Here is a 9785-nt window from a genome sequence, read left to right as displayed (position 1 = left end):
TACTAGCTCCAGAAAGTAGTACATTTTCTTTTTTTAAATCAACAGTTTCCATTAGCTTCTCTCAATTCCTTCCATTTTATGTAGCAAGAATAAAATCATCCATATAAAGGTAGCTTTTCAAACAACACCTTGGAGGTTGATTAAAGTGTGTTTACAATCTTCATTAAAAGCCACCCAGAAGCCGGGCAGTGGTGGCGCACGCCTTTAATCCCAGCACTTGGCAGGCAGAGGCAGGCAGATCTTTGTGAGTTCGAGACCAGCCTGGTCTATAAGAGCTAGTTCCAGGACAGGCTCCAAAACCACAGAGAAACCCTGTCTCGAAAAACCAAAAAAAAAAAAAAAAAAAAAAAAAAAAAAAAAAAGCCACCCAGATAATTGAGTGAGTTCTAGGAATTACATGACAACACATTCTGAACCTCAGCAACAAGACCATGCCAAAAGGTTTCAGAAATTGTGTTAAAATAATCTGTAGCTAAAGAGAATTAAAAGACACTGACAAACACAATCTTTATACGATCTGTTGTTGTGAGGTACCCACTACAGAAGACCATTCAGACACAGGTTCAAGCCAAGAAAGTCTTTATTAGCCAGCAAGTGACTACAATGGATGCATTGGATGTCCGGGAACTAAGCCTTTCTCAGGATGAGCTTACTTAAAAGCACATACACACATGCACACACAAAATATCCTAGATTGACATATCTCAGTTACCAAGAACAGTTAGTCAAAAATTCTTCCCCAAATGCCTCACTTCCAATCCCTGACTATCCAGCCAAACCATGTTTCAGCCCAGGAATACACAACTGACCATTTCTCAATCCAAGCAAAATGTACGACCATGTGCTTTGGCTGAGGTTCTACTCATTGCTAAGATTTCCCTTCACCAGTATCTGTCATGATTGTTATGATGCAGCTGCCCACTTCTAGGTGGTGCCTGCCCAACATGCCAAATAACCAGAAAATCAGGCCCCAGTTGTCTTTTCTTCAGCCAATCATAAAGCACACTCCATGAAGCCAGTAAGAACATGCTTGAGAAGACAATGTAACAGGAATAGAAAAAAAAAGTAGTTCGGCAACTTCATGTAACTTGCTTGTTTTCCATCTATTTGGACCTGATCAGATACAAACCACTTCTATTTGATAAGATTGCTGCTTTGCACGTCCAACTTTGCAGCTTGGTGAGTCACCTAGTACCCAGCAACCTGGGTTTTTAGTTTATCCCAAATGCACTCAACTTGACAACCGAGATTAGTCATTACACTCAGGAGGCACAAAACCTTGGGTATAGTCATAGCATAAACAGTGTGGTGGTGAACACTTTTAATTCCAGCAGTTAAAGGTAGAAGTAGGAACAGAGGTCCTCAACTACATAGCAAGGTTGATGCCAATATGGTATACATGAGATCTTGCCTCAAAATAAATAGGTAGACAGACAGACAGAATAAAAAGAAGCAAGAATAGGGGCAATTTGTCATCTCTCCAGAGGCAGAACAGATTCTCCTCCTCCCCTGGCCATCAGAACACAGGTTCTCAGCCAGGCATCTTGGCTCACACTTATAATTACAGCACTTTGGGAGGCAAAGGCAAAGATGACTGTTTAACGTTAGCCTGGGTTACAGTACAAAGCTGTCTGAGAAGCCCAGTACTCTGGAAGTCCTATTCAGCTGAGCTTCAACTAGCTATGCTTACACTCTAACTCTGGAGAATGTTATTGTGGCTTGACAGTTCTGTATCAACTCCCCTAATAAATCCCTTCTTGTTTGGTCCATTTAAGAGCCTAACACACATAAACACCAACATCTGTTGTGTTCTGAAGCCTGGAAGACACAGGGTAAATAAATGTATTCATAGATTCTTGACATGTTTACCAGTTGGGGTAAATTTTTTTTTTTGGAAGGGATAAATGTAAGGAAATTTGTCTGGCTTTTTATCATTCTTAAAAAAAACCCTGCATATACAACATTTAACTGTCAAAAACACTCCATACGATCTCCCCTTTTTTAAACAACTGAACTCTTTAAACATTACCAATTAACAGTAAATGCTGCCACACTTGAGGTAATTCTGTAGCTGGGTGAGTCCTAACATTTACAATTCAGCTTATTCAAGTGTTATTAACAGTTAAAATGCAGTTTGCTTAACAGGTGCTTGCTGCCAAGCTTGGTAACCCACATATGACCCTCAGTGATGTGGGACTTCCCTCTGTATGCTATGATTATGTTCGATTGCAATTGGTTAATAAAGCTGCTTTTGGCCAATAGCTTAACAGAATATAGCTAGGCTAGAAAAGATACCTGCAGCAGGAGACAGACTCCAGAAGGAACTTTACCAGTAGGCCATAACCACGAGGAGATAAAGATTAGTAGAAATGGGTTTATTTAAGAGCTAGCTAGAAATACACTTAAGTTTTTGGCCAAACAATCTTGGAATTAATATAGTTTCTGTGCTATTATTTTTGGGCTGGGAAATGAACGAGCAGTCTCATTTAATAACCCAGACAATAACCCAGGACCCGCCGGGTGGAAGGAGAGCTGACATCTTCATGTTGTCTTCTGTCCTCCACATGTATGCCAACACACACAGATGCAAACAATTTTAGTCAACAAGAAAAGTCTTTAGCCAGAAGGTGGTGGCACACACCTTTAATCCCAACCTTTGGGAGGCAGAGTTTGAGGCCAGCCTGGTCTACAGAGTGAGTTAGAGGACAGTCAAGGATAGAAGGCTACAGAGAGAGCCTGTCTTGAAAAACCAAAAAACTAAACCAAACCAAACTACCATCTTCCTAGTCCTATTTTTGACATTCTTCAGAGCTGGAGAGATGATCTAAGTTTGGATGGCGTCTGACAGCTCCTGACCACCTGAAACCCAGCTCCGGCAGAACTGACACCCACTCTGGCTTCCACAGGTATCTGCACACATGTAGCATATAGTCAGATAAGCACATACAAAATGTAAAGTAAATCTTAAAATAAGTAAGCAAACCCAAATAAAGAAAAATTCTTTTACTAAAGATTTTATTTTTCATTATATATAATTATGTGTATGTGCCTACTGAGGAGAGAGGAGGGCATCGTATCCCTAGGAACTGGAGTTACAGGTGGGTGCTGAGGATCAAACTTTCTGAACTGATGACTCATCACTTCAGCCACAAACAAAGAAACTCTTCCCAATTTGTCACACCTAGAGAAGACACTGTAAGAAAATGAGTACTTTTCATGCTTTTTAATAATGACAAGCTTATTTTAATAAAGCCACAGCTCCAACACACGGCTCACAATCAGTCTTTCCGCAGGGGAACAGTCTCCTCCCTGATGCCCTCCTTGGTCACAATGCAGATCCTGAGGGCATCCCCAGTGTACACATCCCTCTCAGCTGCAGAAATAAAGACATCCTTCACCAGCCGCATAGCTTTGTCCAGAGACAGGGGCACGTGGTCCACATTCTGCATATTTTTGAAACCAACCTGGAAAGACAGAAACTCGTATCGTATGAAGCATCCCAACATCCATAGCACACTCCCTGTGTCCCAGGATTTGTACTGGATATAACAGGTTACATTAGAATGTCTTTTTTTTTTTTTTTTTTTTTTTTTTCGAGACAGGGTTTCTCTGTGGTTTTGGAGCCTGTCCTGGAACTCGCTCTGTAGACCAGGCTTGTCTCGAACTCACAGAGATCCGCCTGCCTCTGCCTCCCGAGTGCTGGGATTAAAGGCGTGCGCCACCATCGCCCGGCCTAGAATGTCTTTTTTTAAAATTATTTATTTTATTGGAGTTTTAGCCTATATGTATAAATGTGTGAGGTGCTGGATCCTGGAGTTATAGACAGTTGTGAGCTGCCATATGGGAGCTGGGAATCGAACCTGGGTCCTCTAGAAGAGCAGTCAGTGCTCTTAACCGCTGAGTCATCTCTCCAGTCTTTCAAACTAAGAATATTCTAGTCCCAGCTTAAACACACAGAAATCTGGCAAGCTCCCAACTTCTCAAGAGCACAAACACTGAGACACAGACACTGTGAAAAAAAAATCATAGTAAGTGGGGAGGGGGAGCCAAGACCGCCCAGAATGGCCATTAAGTAAGTCTGGTAAAAGGCAGCTTATCAGAAAGACTTGTGCAGGTTACTTGGGAAGGTGTGTGTGGGGGGAGAGGGTTAGCTGAGAAAACACTTCCATCAGACTGGCCTATATAGATGAGTCTGGTGGGACATTTTCTAGATAGCGATTATGGTGGGAGGATCCAGCCCACCACGGGCAGGTGGTCCTAGGCTGCATAAGGAAGCAGGTTGAGCAAGTCATGGGGAACAAGCCAGTAAGCAACATTCCTCCATAGCCTCTGCTTCAGTTCCTGCCTCTAGGTTCCTGTCCCAACTTCCCTCCAAAGAGTACAAGTCGCTAAGCTGAAATAAACCCTTTCCTCACCAAGTTGTTTTTGGTCGTGGTACTTTTTTTTAATGGCACAGAAAACAAACTAGGAGAAGACATTGAAATTGAAGAGCATGAGCTATTCCTGACCAAAGTGTGGGTCAGGAAGAAGACATCTCAGGCGAAAACAAAGGCTGGGTGTGGTAAAGGAGACGAGACATGATATGGGCAAACAGCAGATGGCAGGGGACAGGAATCATGAGCAGCATGAATTAGAAATCAGCTTGGAGAATGAAAGAATTATTAGAAAACCCAAAAAATGCAGGTCTGAATTGAGGTGGAATATAAAATAGGGATAAACTGAAACAGTAAGGGTAACGAGGGAGGCATTTATGTGATTTCAGGTAAAGACAGCATGGACAAGACCGGAGCCATGACCAACAACGGCAGAGAAAGAGTCTCGGAAGCCACAGGGCAGATAAAAAAAGGCACCAGAAGAACAGAGAAAAAACGATTTGGTAGCAAAACCAATCAAGAAGACCTTAGCAGCATCCCAGCAAAATGAAAAAGCTGGAGGGCACCACAGCTGCTTTAGCTGCCACTGGCAGAGGCCCACACATGACATTACCTGGTTGTCAAGCAGAGGCTGCAGCATGGCACTTGCTGAGCCCCCAGCCTTGAAGGAGTCTCTCTGGTAGGAGCCCACTGGGTCAAAGCTATACACAGCTCCCTTTCCTTAAAGAATAAAAAGTAAACATTATACCATGAGAAATAGTCAGAACATGATACAGAGTGTTACGAATTTGGCCAAACTTTTGGCAAAGGTCAGAATACATTTACTGTTGTGCAGTGGACCCCAGTAGACTATTTATAAAGTGGGGTCAGAGATAAGAGGTTCACATCTTGATGCCCCAACACTGTGGCCAACTTGCCTAGAACTAATGTCACTGACAACCATCTCATGGCCCGGAGCAAGCAGGCCATTCAGACACATTAGATGATGATCACACGCCTTTATTTGAAGTTCTAATCAAAATCTGCATTCTATTACTAACAAATAAGCTTGTGTAGTTTCAGCACAGACCCGATAGTTAAAAATTTTCTTAGAGCTGAATGTAAATAAAAATACCAAAAACTTACTGTGTTTATCTTTTTACTATTAAGTAAACATACTCTTTACCAATATATTGTACAATTCATGTGTACCAGCTCGTTTTATGTCATCAAAGAGGAGAAAACTCAGCTGAGGAAATGCCTCATAAGATTGGGCTATAGGCAATCCTGTAGGGCATTTTCTTAATAGATTGACACAGGAGAACCCAGTCCACTGTGGGCGGAGTCATCCTAGTCTGGTGGTCCTGAGTTCTATAAGAAAACAGGCTGAGTAAGTTCTGATAAGCAAGTCAGTGAGCAGCATCTCCTCATGGCCCGTAGGTCAGCTCCTGCCTCCAGATTCCTGCCCCTGCTGAGTTCTGTCCTGACTTCTGGCAATGATGGAAGTGTAGGACAAATAAGCCCTTTCTTACCCAACTTGCTTTTTGGTCATGGTGATTCACTTCAGCAACAGAAACCCTAAAACACCACATTTTAGGCTGAAGCAGGAGGACAGTGAATTCATGACCAGACTCTGGTACAGGTGAAAACCACTCTCTGCCAAACATCAGCAAACCCAACTTAATGGTAACATTTAATCATTTACTTAATATTCAATAAAGGAAGGGTTTTGGCAAAACACAAATGTTATCAGTAAGTTTTATTTTTCCCAAAATGTTACAGCTTGTTTTGAACTACTAAAATGAGTAACTTAAAAATATATTATTTTAATATATTATATATATTTAATATATTCACACGTGAATGTTCACATCATATGTATAAATGTTTATGGAGGCCAAGAGATTCCTTAAGGCTGGAGTCATAGGCAACTGTACAACACAGGCCAATGTGTGTAATGAGCTCCAAACTCAGGTCCTCTGGAAGGACAGCAAGTATTCTAAATGCTAAACCATCTCTCCAGGCCAAGTAACTTTTTAAAAAGAAAAAGAGAGAGACAGAAACATAAGAAACCTTACAGATTCCACTGAAATCAAATTATGTCTTTTGGAAAAGCAATTTGACATCAGTATCTGTCCAATGTAAAAAAAGACCATACCCCTGACACAAAAATAACTTCATTTGCAGAACAGGACTTACCTAAAAGAACTGTAAATACAATTTTTTTTTACAAGTGTATAAGAAAAAAATTGAATTACAGGTAGTTGATAAGGACTCATTTTTTCTGACTCTCACATGCACTATCCAACTATGTCAGATAATGAGGCTGAGCTCCCACCAAGGAGATGAGGTGCAGTCACAGGGATGAAATGGGCCCAGCTGGCCCTGTTGTGCTGCTAGGCTCATTTGGGTTCCAGTGCATCTTTTGCAAGCAGAATTGCCTTGCCAAGATACTCTGACTTTGTGTGTTTCTTTGTGAAACACTGAATGAATTATTCATTGTTTGTTTCTAAAATAAGTCAGGCAGATATTTTTGCAATGTTCAAAATGGCAAAAAAATTACAGAAATCTTAAGTTATTAGAAAAGTGGCATTCACTCACAATAGAAGCACAACATTGTTTAAAAACGAGATGAAAGAAGGAAGGGGGAAGGGAGGGAGAAAAAAAGGTTAAACATGGAGGCAGAGCCAGATGGATCTCTGTGAGTTCAAGGCCAGCCTTGTCTACAGAGGGAGTTCCAGGACAGCCAGAACTGTTACACAGGGAAATCCTGTCCCAAAAACCTAAGATAATAACAACAATCCCTAAAGAAAGCACCTAACTCTTGGAAGCAGACTGTTTCCACCTGTCTGGTTAGGCTGTTGGTTTCAGCTACAGACTCAACCTGGTCAGAGTGCTGAGAGTGAGCTAACATTGCTAAGACTGGGGGTAGTGCCAGAAAGTCGGACCAGAGGGTAATGGCACTTGCTGCAAAGTTGGTTGACTTGAACTTGATCTCTAGAACCCACTTGGTGGTAGGCAAGAACCAACTCTGGAAAACTGTCCTCTGACTTTCCTCTGACTTTCTCATCTGCACCATGGCCAACGCTCCCTGCTCAAACAAGTAATTTTAAAACAAACAGGTCATTCTTAGTAAATGCATGTGTTCCTTGCATGTTCAATGTGTATAACCTTACTTGTAGCCGGCTACCTTTGAGGAAAACTGGAAGGTACCATATGCTTATGTATCACTTGAGTTTTATGAAAGAAAACATCACGACAATTTTAGAAAAGATCTTTAAAAAAATGTGTACAAGTATGAGCGTCTGTCTGTACGCCTGGAAGTACACGACATGTGTATATGCCCGAACAGGCCACATGAGGGCATGGAATCCCTTGGAACTGACATTACAGACCTTTGTGAGCTGTCATATGGGTTAGAAACTGAAGCTGGGTCCTCAGAAAGAGTAGCCAAGTGCTCTTACCTGCTAAGCCATCTCTCAAGCCCCTAGAAGAGGTCTTTTAAAAACTGTAGAGCCAAGTGTGGTGACTCCTGACTGTAACCCCATCAGCTGAGAAGTTGAGATAGGAGGAGCAAAACAAACTTTGTCAACCTGAGCTACAGACTGAGAGGAACCATCTTAAAAAAACAAACAAAATCCCCAAACTCCAACAAATCATGGACCATTCACAGGGTCTGACTTCACATGGTAATACTGGGGACCAGATCCCTGGTAAAATCAGAGACCACCACAGAAGCAGGCCTCCAGCCTCAACAGCCCCAGGTCCCCAAGAACCCCAGGCTGCGGGAATAACTCCCATTCTCCCTCACACCACACAGCACCACAGCAAGGAACCTATTGTAGCCAGGGGGATTTAAGAACTCATCTTTCAACTCAGCATATGTGCCAGCAATTCATTTTACAAGTATAATTTTATCTTTTTAGTTAAACTCTACTCTAGCATATGTTTCATAGTGGTTTTGCTTTTGCTTGTACATAAGTTAGGCTCCTCCCACCCCATGGTTTTGCTTTCGTTTGTACATAAATTAGGCTCCCTCCTCCCCACGCTGCCCTGGCTGTCTTGGAACTCCCTTAGTAGACCAGGCTGGCCTCGAACTCAAGAGATTCTGCCTCCCCAAGATCTGGGATTAAGGGCATGTGCCACCACTGCCTGGGTGTAAATTAGCTCATAAGACTTGGTTTTGGTAACCCAGTTTACAAAGGCAATTTTTTACTCTTCAGCCACCTCTCATATCCCCTCCTCTTACTCCTACATCTTCTCATCCTTCATCTTTTACCACTTAACCCTAAAGTTCCATAACTTAGACGATCTCTAAAATCGGCAGATTTAACAGTATTATGCTTTCCCTTTCTAGCTGCTTCACCCACCTTGAATTATATGTCTTTCCAAAGCTGACCTAATACTTAATCCTTATTCTTACCTACCCTACTTCCCTCCCACTCCTAATCTTATTAACTAAAATCCAAAAAAAGTATACTATATACTACCCTTGGTGATTTATCTCCAACAGTTATTGAAGTCTAAAAGGACACCATTATTAAGTGGCTAATAGAACAACTGCACAGTAATAACACAGTATCCCACTCAGGACATGAGATGGAGCTTAAATGAAGAACCCAGAGCTCCTGAAGGAACTATTTCTAAATTATAAACTACTAAACTCAAGTACCACCTGAACACTGCAATTATTCCAACTGAAAGAATATAGCTAATAAACAAAAATCACCAAAACATACAGTCATGCAATTCACAATGCAGTAAGCAGAAACTAGAAAACCAACACAACTTCAAAAAAAAAAAAATTAACCCAATAGCATTTACATCTAATCACAGTGAGTTAAATGCAATCCCAAAGAGAAAATTCAAAATAATAAGCATGTTTAAAGGAACAAAGAGTTGGATGAAGTAAGGAAGGGTTCTGGCCGGAGACAGCGTGGCACTTGCTGCCCTAAGTTTGGTTTCCAGAACCCACATGGTGGCTCACACTCTGTAATTAGTTTCAGGGGATTTCATGGTCTCTTATGGCCTCTGCAGGCTCCAGACATACATGTGGTACATATAAATATATGCAGATAATCACACATATAAAATAAATCTTAACAAAGAACTCAAGTAGGCAGTGGTACCTATATGAAAGAGGAATTACAAATGGATAGAAACACTGAAGAAAAAGCAATGTGGAATGCCAGAAATAAAACACAGACGTTAATAATAAAACTGTAACGTCTCAGCAACAGAATGGATCATGGAGATCACAGATCACCTGAGCTGAAGACAAGATGGGAAAACTGCAACAATCCCCCACGAACAGAGATAAGATATTAAGAAGGTACCAGGGGGATTCCCAGGATATCTGAAGACACTGGCTAGAGACACAGAAGAACTTGTTTTAGTAGCAAAGAAAACATTTTTAAAAGAATCCAGCCGGGC

General features: G+C 41.5%; 1 protein-coding gene across 1 annotated transcript in view; it reads right to left on the bottom strand.

The window, feature by feature from the left end:
* Nucleotides 1-562: 562 nt before the first annotated feature.
* The window catches only part of Psmb1 (proteasome subunit beta 1), a 21968-nt gene continuing 12745 nt past the window's right edge, over nt 563-9785 (bottom strand). The window contains exons 5-6 of the mRNA XM_005363335.3: nt 4987-5093; nt 563-3464 (exon numbers count right to left, since the gene is read on the bottom strand). Of these exons, the coding sequence (XP_005363392.2) occupies nt 3279-3464; nt 4987-5093 (293 nt within the window). The 3' untranslated portion in view covers nt 563-3278. The remainder of the gene's footprint in view (nt 3465-4986; nt 5094-9785) is intronic.

Source organism: Microtus ochrogaster, linkage group LG9, assembly GCF_000317375.1.
Source record: "Microtus ochrogaster isolate Prairie Vole_2 linkage group LG9, MicOch1.0, whole genome shotgun sequence".
NCBI classification, from domain to species: Eukaryota; Metazoa; Chordata; class Mammalia; order Rodentia; family Cricetidae; genus Microtus; species Microtus ochrogaster.
Note: the sequence above shows the minus strand (reverse complement) of the source record. Positions and strands in the feature narration are given on the sequence as shown.